The 16,361-nt window shown below is 43.2% G+C and overlaps 1 protein-coding gene across 2 annotated transcripts in view; it reads left to right on the top strand.

Moving 5' to 3' along the window:
* The first annotated feature begins 416 nt into the window (after positions 1–416).
* B3GALNT2 (beta-1,3-N-acetylgalactosaminyltransferase 2) overlaps positions 417–16,361 on the top strand; it is a 43,378-nt gene continuing 27,433 nt past the window's right edge. Inside the window, exons 1-3 of one of the 2 annotated variants that reach the window (XM_056113614.1) lie at positions 417–731; positions 9,446–9,593; positions 16,159–16,259. In XM_056113614.1, coding sequence (XP_055969589.1) covers positions 620–731; positions 9,446–9,593; positions 16,159–16,259 — 361 coding nt within the window. In that variant the 5' untranslated portion in view covers positions 417–619. The remainder of the gene's footprint in view (positions 732–9,445; positions 9,594–16,158; positions 16,260–16,361) is intronic. The other variant, XM_056113613.1, reaches the window with a different exon arrangement.

Genomic DNA, 16,361 nt, shown 5'->3' with positions numbered 1-16,361 from the left:
ACCTTCGCTCCAGCGCTTTCCCGACGCTTTTCCAGGGTTTGGCACAGCCTAGAAGAGCGCCGGGGTCGCACCGCACCAACTCACTTTGGCCGTCGGGAGCCGTAGACGCACCAGAAAGGAATGCGCACGCGCAGTGAGCTCCAACGCCACGCCTCCTCGAGACCGAGCGACGGGAACGGGTGAGTGGAATGATGGGAGATGTAGTTCCAGAGTCCATTGTGTAGCGAGATTCCCCGCCTGTGTCCAGAACGGGACTTCAACTCCCGACGAGCGGCGTGCGCGGGAGGGCCCGCCAGGGGAGGGGGCGGGGCGAGCGAGAAAAGGTGGGCGGGCCCGGGGAGGCCCAGCGAAGGGGGGGGTGGGGCTTCGGCCGGCTCTGCGGCCGCCGCCCGCGGTCGGAAGAACCTGCGGCGCGGCCGGTGCGGTCCGCGACGAGCTCGGACCGAGTGGGGCGCGAGAGCCCCCACGCCCCCCACCCCGTGCCGAGAGCGAGCGCTCGGGCGGCGGTCTCCGTTCTCCGCCTCCCCGCCTGGCGGCTGGTCTCCGCTCTCTCTCCGCCGGGACGCGGGAGAGCCCGGCGCTCGGCGGGGGCGCGAGGTGGAGCTGGCGGGGGCGGCCAATGCGAAACTGGCTGGTGCTGCTGTGCCCGTGTGTGCTCGGGGCCGCGCTGCACCTCTGGCTGCGGCTGCGCTCCCCGCCGCCCGCCCGCGCCTCCGGGGACGACCTCGCAGGTGAGGGCTGAGGGCTGGCCGGGGGCTGAGGGGCGGGAGCGCGGCGCCGGAGTCTCCCGGCGGCTTCCTTCGCGGAGCTCCGCCGGGAGGAGGGGGGGGCGGGGGGCGGGGAGGCGGTCCCGGAGAAGGGGGACACGGACTAAAAAATCCGAGGGTCCCCGGGACCAAACGGCCCTTTTCATCCCCCCTCCCGGGGGGGGGGGGGGCGCCGTGAAAACCGGGCGAACTTCTGGCCGCTTGGCACATCTCGCCTCCCCGCCGTTTGTCACCTCCGAGCTCTCCGTGTGAGGAGGGGCCCGAGAATCGGTGTCCGCAACTGCAGCCCCCTCCGGCTGCCCCTTCTAAGGCCTGCTCGGGCTGGCCCCGCGTCCGCCCTGGGGGGCAGCACCTCGCCGTGTCCTTCAGCGAGCGGCTCGCGCGCGCCGAGGTCCCGGGCAAGTTGTTGTTTGTTGGTCTTATTTGGGCAGTACCCGGAGAGCCTCGTGCCCCGGGGAAAGGCTTGTGCGTGCTTGCACGGCGGCGGGCTCTTCTTCGTGCCTTCTAGGGGAGAAACTTGGATTTTGAAGAATGGACTGGATGTTTGGGAATGTATATGTACAAAATGGGAAAGTCGGCTGCAAGGCAGCGCTGCACCGAGGAGCTCGAAATAGGGCAGGGCGGCGAGCGGACTGGAGTTTACTAATGGAAAAGCACGCAGGAAAACGGCCAGTTCCTGGGCTCCCAAACTCCCTCTTCTCTCGGGAATGAGACCTTTGTGCTCCGCGCCGCCGACTAACAAGAAGCTTCTGGGGGCCTAGGTACCCCCTCCTCCCCCCATCCACCACCGCGGGTTGATTGAATGTGACTTTTTCCGCTGCTGGATTTCCATTAAGCTGAACTGGGTTGAAGGTTTACCTGGTTTTGTTTCTCCCCTTCATTATTTTTGTGTTCAAAGTTTGCCCCCGGGTATATTAAAGAAAAACCGTGAAGGTTGTTTTAAAGATGAGGCTACTGGCAGCTTTGTTTGTTTTGAACCTGTTGGAAACTTTCCCTTCCTACCCTTTCTTCCCCCCCCCCCCGCCCCCCCCCCCCCCCCCCCCCGTTCATCTTATCCAAAGTTTTTCAATTTAGAAGCCAATATCTTGCAGTTCGGAGAAGGTTGTGCCTAACCACGGAGGTATATAGGAACTAGTTGAAACAATCCTCCGGGTATTCTGATTGTTCTGATTGAAGTTGCTGGTTGCACTCTCTTTGTGTGTCTTGAGTAGAGTTTTATAAAGTGATTCTGGTGATTTAATGAAAGTTTCGTTGTTAAAGTGCATTTAACCTGTTAACAGTTTGGACTTTTATATTGGTCGGTAATTAGAGGCTTTTTTTTTTTTTTCAAAGAATTTCTAAGCTGAGGAAAGAGTGCCACGTATACAATAATACAGAATACTCTGTAACATCTGGTAGGTTTGTGTTTTGGGAGGGGGGGTATTTATTTTTAAACATGATTTCTATGGAATTTATTTGCAAAACATTCTTAGGCTATTTACACCCTTAACAGTTTTTTTTTTTAACTCAATAACTAAACTAGAGCTCTGCATCCAGGCCTAAAATTAAGTAGATCTACCTGCAGTTTCTTAGAGCTTCCCACTCCTTTTGTGTTTAGGTTAGGTCTCTACGCTATAGGCCATTGGTTGAGACCAGGCTGTAGTCAATAAACTAGGAGGTAGACTGGGAAGGAATAGGCCAAGTACTTATATAAATTGACTTTAACTTTAGGTTAATATTAAACAACTACTTCAAATAAAAAAATTTTTTAGTAGTGGCCAAAGAGAGTACAGTGAGTAGCACATTTGCTTTGCATTGGGTGTCTTGGGTTAGATCCCTGGTATCCTTATGGTCTTCAGGGCCTGCCAGAAATAATCCCTGAACCTTGGTGGTGGAAGATGTGCACTGGTGGAGGATTGGGTGACCGATCATTGTATGACTGAAACTCAAACAGGAAAGCTTTGTAACTATCTCACTGTGATTAAATAATAATAATAATAATAATAATAAATTAACATTCTGAATAAAAAAGAAACGTGAGTTCATGTCCATTATTCAGCCATTGATTAACTAATTATTTGAGGCTACCTCTGTACCAATTCTCCGTGTAGGTTGGGATTAGGGCTGTAATGAAGATAAAGTTCCTGCCCTTAGGCAGTTCACCGTTTAGAAGAGAACATAGAAAATAATTATTAAATATCTTAGGGGCTAATGATAAGTGCAGTGACAAAAATAAGACTGGAAACAAGGAGACTGTTGTGCTGCTGTTTTAAATAGCAGGCAGGGATAGTTGAGCTGGGATCTGAGTGGAGTGAGTGAGTCATATTAATATGGGAACTCTTCAAATGTAGTGAGGCACCTTAAGAGCTGAACCCAGAAGGGCAGGTGTCTTCTGAAATCCAATGCTAACGGGGCTGAAGAATTGGAGGTGCAGCCTTTGTATTAAAGGAATCTAGATGCCAGATCTCTTGACTACAGCATGAATTTTTTATATGATTTCTTGGCAAGAATTATTCCATGATTAATATAGAAAAATGATCTGACGAAAGGCAGCGCTTCTTCCTCGAATATTTGGAAAGAAGGAGACTCAAGAAAGAGCATAAGAAACCTCTCCCCTCAACAGAGGATAAGAATTCTCAGTGTGTGCTAGAACCGTAGTCCCCACTCTCTAGGTGCTCACAGTCTGTCTAGTGAAAATACATACAAGGACACATACACAGATAAGTAAAGGACAAAACAAAGAAAAACTTGCCCTGTATATACTAGACTTTTTAAATGCACAATACATATTGGAAGAAATTAGCATTCAATTTTTTTTGCTGTATAATAATACATTCAGAAAAATGCATGTAAATGTGCAGCTTGGTATATTTTCACAAACAACACAACCAACTAATCAGCACTCTAATTAAAAAAAAAGAAAGAAAACAGCCAACACTCCAGAAGCTTCTATTTATGCTCCCATCTGTCACTGAATGCAGGAACAACACTTCTTGATCTTTAATCGTGGAGATGTACCTGTTTTTGCACATTTTATGTATGGAACCACACAGTAGGCCTGTAGTTTTTTATTTTAATAATAAAAGGTAAAGGTAAAGGCCCTCCCGTTGATCATCGATTTGCTCGAGCGGGCCCAGTAACATCTCCATTGGAGACTTTGTTGTATAATTTAAATATTTTCATAAGTTGATTTCATGGGACTGGAGCAATAGTACAGCGGTTAGGACTTTTGCCTTGCATGCAGCTGACCCAGGTTTGATCCCTGACACCCCATATGGTCCCCCAAGCCCTTAAGGAGTGATCCCTGAGAGTGGAACTAGAAGCCCTGAGCACAGCCATGTATGGCCCAAACCAGAAAAAAAAAATTTGTTTCACATTGCATTATAACATTTTTCAGGTGAGTGTCATTGTAAGTTAATGTGCGGTTCTCTTTTTGTTTTGGGCCCACACCAGGTAATGCTCAGAGGTTACTCCTGACTGTTCAGGGACCATTCCTTGAGAACTCAGGGATCAAACCCAGGTTGGCTTTGTGCAAGGCAAGTGCCCTACCTGCTGTACTATTGCTCCAGTCGAAAGCCCTTTTTTTTTTTTTTGAGTTTGTTTTTGGGTCACACCTGGCCAGTGCTCAGGGATTACTCCTGGCTCTGCTCAGGGACCACTCCTGGCAGGCTCAAGGAACCATATGGGGTGCTAGGGTCTGGACTCAGGTTAGCCTCCTTGTAGACAAATGCCCTGCCAACTGTACTTTCTCACTGACCCCCTACATGTAATTCTCCTTTATCCCAATTTATCCCTGCCCTTTCCCTTTCAGTAACCATTCATTCATTTACTAGTTCTAAAGTTTGTGTTTTTTTAAAAAAAACAAACTTAGTTCATCCATTTATTTTCTTTATATGCTAATTTGGTTTATTTCACCAGTGTAATACTTATGACCATCCATGTTATTGGAAATAGTGTGGTTTCATTTTCCTTTTTAGCTGTATAGTATTTCATTGTGGCTGTCCATCACATCTTCTCTGTTTGGTATTGAATGGCGCATAGCATGTTTCTAGTTCTTTACTATTGTAAATAATGCTTCATTAAACATAGGAGTGTGGTACATCTCTTCAGAGTTTTCTGGGGACCAGAGAGATAGTGTAGGAGTTAAGGTGCTTGTACTTGCATACATCTAACCCCAGTTCAACCCCCCAGCACTGCATATATGGTCCCTCAAAGCACTGCCAGGTGTGATCCCTTAGCATAGTGCCTGGAGTGGCCCCCAAAACAGAAATTTCTAGTAAAAACCCAGAAATGAGATAAGTAGATCATATGGAAGGTACATAGTTCTTTTAGTCTGCTTACTTTATTTAATATGATTTAGAACAATATTTAAATTTGTTTATAATATTTTAATGCCTTTTGTAGTATTGTGTTCTAGTTATACTTTGCATAAAGAGATTTCTATTGTATGTGATTGCAATGTACAAAAGTGGTTCTTTATTATGTGTGGTCCGGTGGTGTAAAAGTACACTAGACCTTCAGCCTGTAGGCATTTATGTCCTGTAAGGTGATGAAATAAAAATGAAATTCTGACTAGCCATACATGTTTCTCTGAATGATCCTCATTTGTCCACATCATTGAGACACATGACTGTAATTCATATTATTCTTTAGTTCAGTATAATGAAATATTCCCCCATTTGTATGTTTGTACAGTTACATAGTTTGTTATTCACAGCTAATAAGTGACTAGAACTCTTTTCATGGGCATCTGATGATTCTTTCGGAGGGCACACTCAGTGATACCCAGGGGCCATTACTGACTCTGTGCCAGGGGTCACACCTCTGCAGCACTTGGATTCGGACCAGGGTTGTGGCTGTAGCCAGCCACATGCTAGACAAGCACCTTAACCTTCGTACAATCACTCTGGCCCTCAGATTAACTTTAGATTAAGCTCATAGACATGGAATTGCTAGACAAAACTTGAACATTCTTAGGTATTTGATATGTGTTGTCATTGCCCTCCAAAACTAGCAGATTACACTCCTGGCAGCAGTTTAGGAGAATAGCTGTTTTCTTTTAAGTCACTAAGAACTTTTGCATTAAATATTCATAACTGAATAAGATATTTGTCGATTCGAAACTAGGACAAAGCTGGTACTTATTGCCCTAGTTTAAACTTTGTTCCTTGTGAAGTTGAACATCTTTTATAGGCTTATTGGCTATTTACATTTCTTTTTCCAAGAATTATGTCTTTCGGTCTCATGTTTACTTCTTACTCTTTATCAAAATACCAGAATCAGCCTGGGTATCTTATATTTGTAACATGTAGCAGAGGGTGATGAAAATGTGGAGCCAAATGCTACTAGAAACTTGGACCTGGTTCATACACATTGAGTGAATTTCTGCTTTGGGGTTTTATACTGTGTAACATAGTACTTAGTATCACAGTACTAACAATAGCTTTGGGGCTATTTACATTTATAAAAATGATCTTTTTTTTATGAAATCTAACTTCAACGTGTTGAAGTACAAGGTCTCTAAAATGCCAAAGTCTGTTTTGCTCTCCTTCAAGAAAAAGAAATGCATGTAAAGTAAAAAGCAGCTCAGCAGAAGCAGCTTAGACATGGATTAGAAACAGGAAGGATTGACAGTAGCACAGAGGTGGAATAAGATCAAAAAGTAGCTTATAGCCAGAATCAGTGGGATTTTCATCTGCCACACAGTTCCATTGTTTTTATTTTTAGAAAAATCTTGGTTGGCGTTGATATGGAGAAGTCTGGAGAAGCCAATTAGGATATGCTGATGAAGCTCATGGAGCTTCATCTACGGTAAAGATTTTAAAAATCTGGATTAAAGCAGCCCAGCCCCTGTGTTAATGATGGGAAAGGGGTAGATTTGAGAAATTTCCCATAAAGGTTTTATCATCAAGGAAGTTTAAATTACCTTTTGTACAATGCATTTCTAAAAGACTTCATTATTGAAAATAAAATCATTTGGCATTTCAAAGGATATTTCATATATTTTTGAGATTTTACTTTTGTGTAGCAACCTTGGTATCTGATGATGTCAGGATTTTTTAGGTTAAATGTCATTCTTTCCTCTAAATTTTAATCTTTTGAAAAGACATTTTGAAACAGATTAAATAAAAGTCCTAAAGATCCCCACCCTGTATCAGTTTCATTAGAAAATGGAGGCACAAAGAATTCAAGTAACTTCTTATCGATATACTATGCATCATGATGACTCTGGAATTAATATTAGATGATACCTGGCTATTATATTTGCCTCATTCCTGTCACTAAATGTGCTTGCTGTTGCTATTTCACAGCAAAGAATAAATAAAGTGTGTGTGGGAGGGGGACTGGGGGGGATGGCCTTGTCTTTATCAATTTTACATAAGCAAATTCAAAACTTTTAATTACAAATTTCAAGTTCCTCTTCAAATCCAGACTCATTTAGAGTTAGTTCCAACTGAGGAAAACCATCATTAATAATACTTTAAATCACAGAACCTCAATCAATCTGTAAAATTTTTTAAAAAAAATACAACTAGCCCCAACAGTATATACAACCTTTCTTTTTCTTTTATTTTTTTTAGAACTTTTCAGCTATATAATGTAGACATAAGAAAAAAGTTTCTTCAGTCATGAATTTTAGAAAATTTGGGGCCTTGGGATAACTCAGTGGCAAATGCACTTGCTTTGCAGTCCTGAGGCCAGTGAGGCCAGCTTCTATCTCAGGCACGATGCACATGCCAGAGCATGAACTCAGCATTTCTCTGGGATCTCTGGCACACCACAGCTACGTGCGTGCAAACTCTAGTCATTGCAGCACCAACAACAAAAAGGATGGCAGGGGAACAAATAAACTCCAAACCATCATTTTTGGCAATCCATTCACAACTGACTCACATCTTGAAGTGAGGCTAGGTCTAAAAGATCAGAATGAAAAATCAGATGAGCTACATTAAGTTTAGTAGCTAGGTAATAGACTGATGAAGAATGGAGTTAGACTACTAGGGACGAAATCTTAGTGCAGCCATATCCTAGCTATTAATCTTAGGGGAACTGAACTAAATTTGGTCTCTTGCCTTGTGTATTATTTAGGGGGTAGGTAGGCACAACTCCTTCCTATGCTTAGGGTTTACTTCTGGCTCTGCGCTCAGGGATCACTCCTGGCTGGTTTGGGGGACCAGATGGGGTGCTGGGGGTTGAACTGGGTAGGCCACTTGCAAAGCATACGTCCTACCCTACTGTACTGTCTCTCAAGACACATTGCCTCATGTATTTTTTAAGGAGCCGACTAGTATCTAACGCATCATTAAATAATTCTTTACAAAGCATTAAAATGATATTCTATAAAAGCCAGTTCATAGTACCTACTTGCGGGTAGGGTGTTTGCCTTGCACGAGGCTGACCCAGGTTCGATTCCTCCGTTCCTCTCAGAGAATCCGGCAAGCTACTGAGAATATCCCGCCCACAGGGCAGAGCCTGGCAAGCTCTCCATGGCGTATTCGATATGCCACCAACGTTAACAAGTCTCACAATGGAGACGTTACTGGTGCCCACTCGAGCAAATTAATGAACAACAGGAGGATAGTGCACTGTAGTGCTAGTTTACTGGTAGGGAAACAATAAAAAGTTGGATTTGGATGAAAAATAAATTTTAGAGGCCAGAGAGATAGTGTAGGGGTTAAGATAGTTGTCTTGCAAGTCTGAAAAGTATTATTATACCCATTTGTTGTTAAGAAATCTTGAAAAGTTACTTTTTCTACCCTTCTCTTTGTTGTAGTGCTCACTTAGTTGTAGTGCTTGAACATTTTTTTGTAGTTATCCCCAGGAAGCTGCGTGCTTTAGCTGCAGTGCTCGCACATGCTTGCTTGCAGTGCATCAGAAACAATACACTTCTATTCCAAACAGAATGCCATAGCAATTACTCTAGGCACATGAGTCTACTAGAGGGACCAAACTTAGCTCTTCTGAAGAGGCTGGACAGACACACTGCCACCACACCATAGCTCTGGGCCTTAAGGAGTTAACTATTTTTGTAGCTATTTAAGAGCCAGGATCTGGGTCAGGAATGTAGTTCAGGGGTAGAGTGCATACCTCAGGTTGAGACTTTGGGCTTGATTCAAGGCATTGCAGAAATAATAATAATAATAATAAGGAGCCAAAATATGGCCTAATTGACTCTTGCTGCCTACCATGCAATGGATTAGGCCCCATTCATTGTCTTTCCCAAATCAGTTTTTATCATAATCATCATTTTTATTTTGAAGAATATATATATAGCACATGTACATATGGAATTATCTTGAGTTTGATCTCCAGCACTGCATGTATTCCTCTGAGCACTGCTGGAAGCGATCTCTGAGGGGAGAGCCAGGAGAAAACCCTGAGAACTGCTGGGTGTGGGACCCCCCCATTAAAAAAGTCATTCTTTGTATTGTTTTTCTACAGTCATGAATATAACATTAGTTGGGGTGGGGTTGGGCCCACAAAGGCAATGCTCTGGGGCTACTCCTGGCTCAGTGCTCAGGGTTCACTCCTGACATTGCTTCGAGGTGCATGCTGGGGATCAAACCTGGGCCTCCTGCATGCAAGGCGTGCACTCCTCCTGTTGAGCTCTCTCTGTTCTAAGATACCTTTAAACTACGAAAGAACTTAACATACTAATGAAGACATGACACTCCAGATTTATTTTTGCTTATTTCTAGATCAGTCTACCTCATTTCCTCAGTGGAAATCTGACCATTATGATGTGGTAGTTGGAGTGTTGTCGGCGCGCAATAACCATGAACTTCGAAATGTGATAAGAAGCACCTGGCTGAAGCATCTAACACAGCATCCAATATTAAGTAAACGGTAGGTTTTCTGAGTTTGTTTCCTGCCTTCTGTATTAGGAAAGCATTATGATGAAACTGTACTTGGATAGTGAGAGATGTTAATTCAGACATATGACCTCATTTCCTCGGAGAAATTGCTACTGTATTTTACTTCCTTGCCATCAAAATTGGCCCGTAAGTTAAACCTAATAAAGGTTTTCAGCCAGAAGATTGTTGGAGAACATACTCATTGATATTCATAGTTTTTTTTTATAGGTGCCTAGTATTTTTTTATTTCTGGTTATCTTATTTAGAAATTATTTATGTATTACTTTGGTTCAAAATAGCAATTTTTAGAAGAATTGGAATAGTTGTCAGCCTAGATATGCTTGTATCCTAGATTTGTTTTGTACTAACTTTTATGTAAGTACCCTTAATTTTTTTTTTCAGTTAACTTCTATTGTTTAGTTTTTTGATCTACCTCATGTGTTATACCATGCTCTTTTTTCTTGAATACCTTTCCAGGGCTGACCTTTGGTAGCACATAATGCGTTAACATTAAATAGTTTTGTTATGCTTAGGAGCCTTATTATTATGAGACATCCCTGATGATTAGGTAGTGAGGGTTTAGTACAAGAGAAGCAGGAGGTGGGGGTGTTGGAATGATAGTACAGTGGCAGGGCGTTTGCCTTACACGTGGCCGACCTGGATTCTATCCCCAGCATCCCTTGTGGTCCCCCACACCACCAGGAGTAATTCCTGAGTGCAGAAGTAAATAACCAGGAGCAAGCCCTAGCACCACCAGGTATGACACAAAAAGCAGAGAGAGAGAGAGAGAGAGAGAGGCAGGGAAGATTGTGTTTACATTTATGTGGAGACAGATAATAAACAGAAAGACCCTGTCAGAATTGTGTTAAATGGGCACATTTCTTTGTTTTCTTTTGAGGAGAAGGGGCAGGGCCTCTCTTAGGAGTGCTCAAGGCTCGGAGATGCTGTGCTTTTTCGGCCCACCCAGCTGTCCTGGGAGATCATGCAATGCCAGGGATTGAACCCAGGGCCTCTGTATGCCAGATATGTGCTCCATCTCTTTGTATTCCCCAGACATTCATATTTCTGATTTTTTGTTTGTTTCGGGTCACATCCAGCAGTGCTCCAGGCTTACTCCTGGCTCTACTCACAGGGATCATTCCTGGCAGTGCTCGGGGAGACCATACATGGTTTGGGGGATCGAACCCGGGTCAGCTATGTGCGAGGCAGCACCTTCTCCATTTATTTCCTCAGATGAATTGTAGCTTGGATTTTCTTGTTAGCAGGAATGAACATTTATAGATTTCCTATCTTATTCAAAGCAGCTTTCATTCCTTTTTTAAAATAAGGTTTCTTTAGTTCACGTTGCAGGTATAATAGATCTGATTATTCAGCAAATGAAAGCCTCAGTGAGTTCGGACCACCTCCAACACATTTACTTCCCTTATACTCTGTCCATCTCAGAAAATAATGACCCCTGTTTGATAGTTGCTTAGTCCAAGAATCTTGGTGTTTAAACTGAGTTTTAAAGAATTATTCAATATAGCCATGGAAATTGCACTTGGGAAAGGCATATGAAATTTCAGAATTTATTATACTCACAGCCCTACAAGGAGAAGTACAGCATGTCCTGCATGAATGAACCTTCAGGGAGCAGGTTTAACTGAGGAGAGGTACTGAGGAAGATTGAGGACCTATGAGCAAGTGTCTTCCTTGGGAGTCAAAGTGGAGTGTATAGTCCAAAAGTCTGAGGATTTTCATTGTTGTACTTGAATGTTACTAGTTCACAGGAGAGGGGGAGAAGGTGAACTTGAGCAGGACCAGCTTTATAACAAAGATTCATCTGGTCACCAGTATGATGCCACACTTGTAGGGAAGGTAAGGTGTCAGGAAAATAATAAGGCTTAATTTTTATTTTTAAATGTTTAGTTTTAAATGTTTAGAGATGGTTACAGGGGAGAGGGTTACAGGGGAGGATTACAGGGAGGATTACAGGGAAGGGTTACAGGGAGGGGTAAAGGGAAGGTTATGAGGGAGGGTAAAGGGGAGGCTTAGAGGAAGAGGGTTCTGGGGGGCTATAGGGGTAGGTTTGTGGGGGAGGGCTATAGGGAGATGTTTTGGGGGGAAGGAGATGGGGGAGGGGCTGGGGCGATAGCACAGCAGGTAGGGCATTTTCCTTGCACATGGCCGACCTGGGTTCGATTCTTCCATCCCTCTCTGAGAGCCTGGCAAGCTCTCCATGGCGTATTCGATATGCTGAAAACAGTAACAACAAGTCTCTCAATGGAGACATTACTGGTGCCTGCTCGAGAAAATTGATGAACAATGGGATGACAGTGCTACAGTGTTAGTTTTTTGGGGAGGGAACACCCGACTCTGCTCAGGGCTTGCTCCTCGCTCTGCACTCAGGGATGGCTCCGGCCATGTTGGATGCTGGGGGTTGAACAATCCAGGTTGGCCCCATACAGCAAGCCTTACCCACTGTATTGGCCCTCTGGTCCAAGGTTTTTGAATTGTTTAAATGTTATCAGTGTTGTGTTTGTTTGTTCTTTCTTTCAGATGCAACATCTGGTCCAACAGCATTTCTTAAAGTTACCTTTAGCTCATATACAGAATCTTGATTTCTTAACCACCTCTGTATCACCATTCCATCATTCTAGAATACCTTCCTCATATTTGTATGATTGTAGAAATCTCCTTATCTGAGTATTTTTTTATTCCACCTTTGATCTCCTGTGTTTTGTTTTCCCTGTAGCTCATGTATTGTTTAATTTAGCAGTGCCAGGGATCAGACACTCATCCTCCACATGCAGAGCCTGTACTAACACTGAACCATGTCCCTCACCCTAATCCTCAAATTATGTGAATTTTCTCCTCCGAATCCTTCCGTTGATTTCCCTTCTTGCTCAAAGTAAAATCCCAAGTTCTAATTTTGGAGTTACCTTACGCGGTGCGAGGGAGACACTAAATGTGCTCTTGCCTCGGGACATTTGCACTTGCTATTCCACTTGTTGGACCTTTCTTGCACTAGAGATTCTCAGAGCCAATTTTCTCACTGTCTTTAGGTCTCTGCTTACATGTCACCGTAGCAGATAGCATGCCCCCCCTTTTTCATTTTGGTTTTCTCCTTCTCTTTCTTAGCTTTGTTTTTCTTTATAGTACTTATCACCAGTGAGCATGTTATTAGGCTTATTAGAGTTATATTTGTAAATTATTTCCTCACTAGGATATAGATTTCATCAATGTCATCAATTTCAGCTTTTTCCTTTAATTCTCCCAGTAACTAGAACTAACTTGGCACAGAGCACACTCAGCAATTACCGAGTGAAAGACTGAGCATTAATGTAATGAATAAAATTACTATTCAGACATTCAACAGTTATTGCCGTAATGCATTCTTGTTTTAAATTTATTTAAATTGGTGCTTTGTTTTTCGGACATGATGGGATATCTACCCATATTTTAAAAGGAAATTAGGGGGCTGGAGCGATAGCACAGCAGGTAGGGCATTTGCCTTGCACGCAGCCAACAAGGCCAACACAGGTTCGATTCCCAGCACCCCATATGGTCCCCTAAGCACCGCCAGGAGCAATTCCTGAGTGCATGAGCCAGGAGTAACCCCTGAGCATCACTGGGTGTGACCCAATAAATAAATAAATAAATAAATAAATGGAAATTAGGCGAGGGGTGTGGCTCAATTGATCATATGCATAGACCCTGAGTTTGATCCCCCAACCCCACATGCCATCCCCAGCATGGCAGGATCTTGTCATGGTCACCTCCAAGCACTGCCCAGAGTGGCCAAAAAAGAAAACCAGTACATATTAGCCAAAAATTTCCTTCTGGGGCAGAGTAATTTTGTGAACTTAATAAGATTATTTAAGAAGATTTCAAAAATCCACAAACTTGGCAAATTATCTGCAGTGGTGTAATTAGAAAATTTATTTGTCCCTTTTTATACTTTTACTGTAAATTCTGCTTGCAAAAAAGTATTTCACCATAATTGTCATTATAAAAGATAAAAGAAAGTGCTTGCAGTTCTGTACTTACAGCGGTGCTTATTTACTTCAAATTTTGCATTTCAGTGAAGATTCCAGATTCCACATATATTTTAAGAACCTTAGTTAATTGGAAACCTTTGTGTAATAAAATCATGTTAAAAATGTATTAAGGGGGCTGGAGAGATAGCACAGCCGACCTGGGTTCAATTCCCAGCATCCCATATGGTCCCCTGAGCACCGCCAGGAGTAATTCCTGAGTGCAAGAACCAGGAATAACCCCATGTGCATCGCCGGGTGTGACCCAAAGGCAAAAAAAAAAAAAAAGTATTCAGTATTTCCTGTACACAGTGCAGTGTGTGTGATAGAGGTCACTTACTTTGCATGCTGCCACTCCCAGTTCGTGCCTCATCCCCACGTGAATCCCTGCCATCTGCGGAGTGACCCCACGCACTGCGGGAATCCTTCCAAAATAAGTGAAGCAATTACACGTAATGACAAGATTCTCTATTTAATAAATTTATGAATTTCCGCTAGCCAGTGCTCAGAGACATTTCACTGTTTACCAGACTCTTGTGTCTGTAATAACCAATTTATGGTTTCAGTTGACAAGTGAAGATAGTTCTAAAATATTTTCTTTAAAGAGTAAGAGTAAAACAACTAACATGTGAGACAATAGAATTTTACTTGTAGGTAAGTGAATGACTGCTGAATCAGGTCATGGTTTTTAACAAGGAAAGAGGAAGGATATTTTCTCAGTTTTTTGTACTTTTCACAGTGGAATATAACTATCAATAAATTCCTAACCTCCTATTTTTAAAAGTATGCGCTGCATGATTAGAATGTCTCTATCACTTTCTTATGTCTTGACTCTTAACAAAATAGTAAAATCTACATTTGTAGCTTTTGCCAGTTTCCGGGGTGTAAATAATCATTCCGAGCAAGTGAAGGGTGAATGAGATCCCTGGGCAAAGCCCTGGAGTTTCACTCTTTTTTTGATTGCTTTTTGTCTTTGTTTATTTGGGAGGTGGTAGGAGCCACCAGGGTTAAACCTGGCAGTGCTAGGGAGACCGAGAGGTGACAAAGATTGAATCTGGATACCTGTATATGCCTTGGGTGAGCTCTGGTCCTGTGGACTATCTCCCAGTCCTGGGCATTCACTCTTTGTTTATTTTTTTTTAAAGGCCTTTCTAGTGTTGGAGAAGTAGTACAATGCCTAGAGTGCTTCCCTTGTGGGTGATTAACCCAGGTCTAGTCCTCTGTACCTCATATGGTCCCCAGAGCTCTGCCCTGAGCACAGACTCAGGAGTAAGCCCTCAGCACAGCTGACTGTGACCCAACAAACTGAAAAACTATAAGACCTTTCTAGCAGTGGTGTGGGCCCTCTTGGCATTCACTCTTACTGGACAAATGGGGTGAAAGCCCTTAGTGCCAATGAGTAGGGCTTCAGAAAATGGTGAGTGTGGGGAGGAAGGATTTAAAGGACAGCACTGTTGAATCAGAGAGAAGTCTGGGAGGTAACAGTTGAAGAGTATCTGCTGATTTAGCTCTGCAGATCAGCGGTTGCCTCTACAGTAGACTACTTAGTGGAAATGGTGGATACTAAAATGACTTTCATAAAGTGAAATGAGAAGCCAGAGCCTATAATTTTAGATAATTCCTACAGTGATAATTCCTACAGTAGGACTTCACTCTATGTAGGCACAAGGAAGGAAAGTAGAAACTTGTTACTATGATAGTGAGAAACTAATGTCAGAACTTCATTATATTTCTAGTGTATAGAGAACAGATGTCATAGGTAAACAGTGAAGCAACATAGATCTAGTAGAGGAGAAGGGCTCCTTTTTTTAAAAATTTTTTTAATAGTGAGACATCATGAGGCACAGTTGCAGACTTACACATTTTTGTGCTTGGGTTTCAATTATATAATGATCAAATACCATCCCTCCACCAGTGCCCACTTCCCACCACCACCACGCATCCCAGTATCCCTCCCACCCCCACCCCCCCATCCCACCCTGACTCTGTGGCAGGGCATTCATTTCCCTCTGTTCTCTCTCCTTTTGGGTGTTGTGGTTTGCAAAAGAAACATTGAGTGGCAATCATGTTTGGTCTATAGTCTACTTTCAGCATGCTTCTCCCATCCTGGGAGGGTCCTCCCAACACCTTTATTTGGTGTTCCCCTCTTTATCTGAGCTCCCTTTTCGAGAAGGGCTCCTTTTGGATAGAAAGACCAGTCTCGAGCAAAAGGGTCACCTTCTGAAAAAGAACTCAGGATTATTGAAGCTATAGATATGATTTTAGGTGTGGGTGAGAGAAACTGATCTTACTGATGTTGGCTTTTAAATGCCTTTGCTGATAACGAGCAAAACATTCTGTTGCAATGAGGGTTGGTACCTAAGGCACCTGGATGATATGCAGCCTTTGGTTGGTTTGCCTTTTTGCCAGACTCAATGATTATAATTAGTATTAATCCTAATACATACTCACGTTTCTAAGTAAAAGCTCTGAAATGGGTGTGAGGAAGCATGCGCGTTCACAGGAAGATCAATAACTGATGCTAATGCAAACATCTCTCAGTGTGCTTGTGAAGTTCATAATAGGTGCTCATGGCTGTGAAGTGCCTGTGGAGGACAGGGAAGACCCTTATTCTTGCAGACTGCTCAACATCACGAATCCAGGTAAGTCTTCTTTTCCCTCAGCCCAGTGACTACCGTGTGCTGGTGTGATATTGGGAGGTCACTGCACTGAGGACTGAGCTGGTCTGTTTTTATCAGATGAAA

This window comes from Sorex fumeus, unplaced genomic scaffold (genome assembly GCF_029834395.1).
Source record: "Sorex fumeus unplaced genomic scaffold, SorFum_2.1 ptg000021l, whole genome shotgun sequence".
Taxonomy (NCBI): domain Eukaryota; kingdom Metazoa; phylum Chordata; class Mammalia; order Eulipotyphla; family Soricidae; genus Sorex; species Sorex fumeus.
This window is presented reverse-complemented; position numbering and strand designations above follow the sequence as displayed.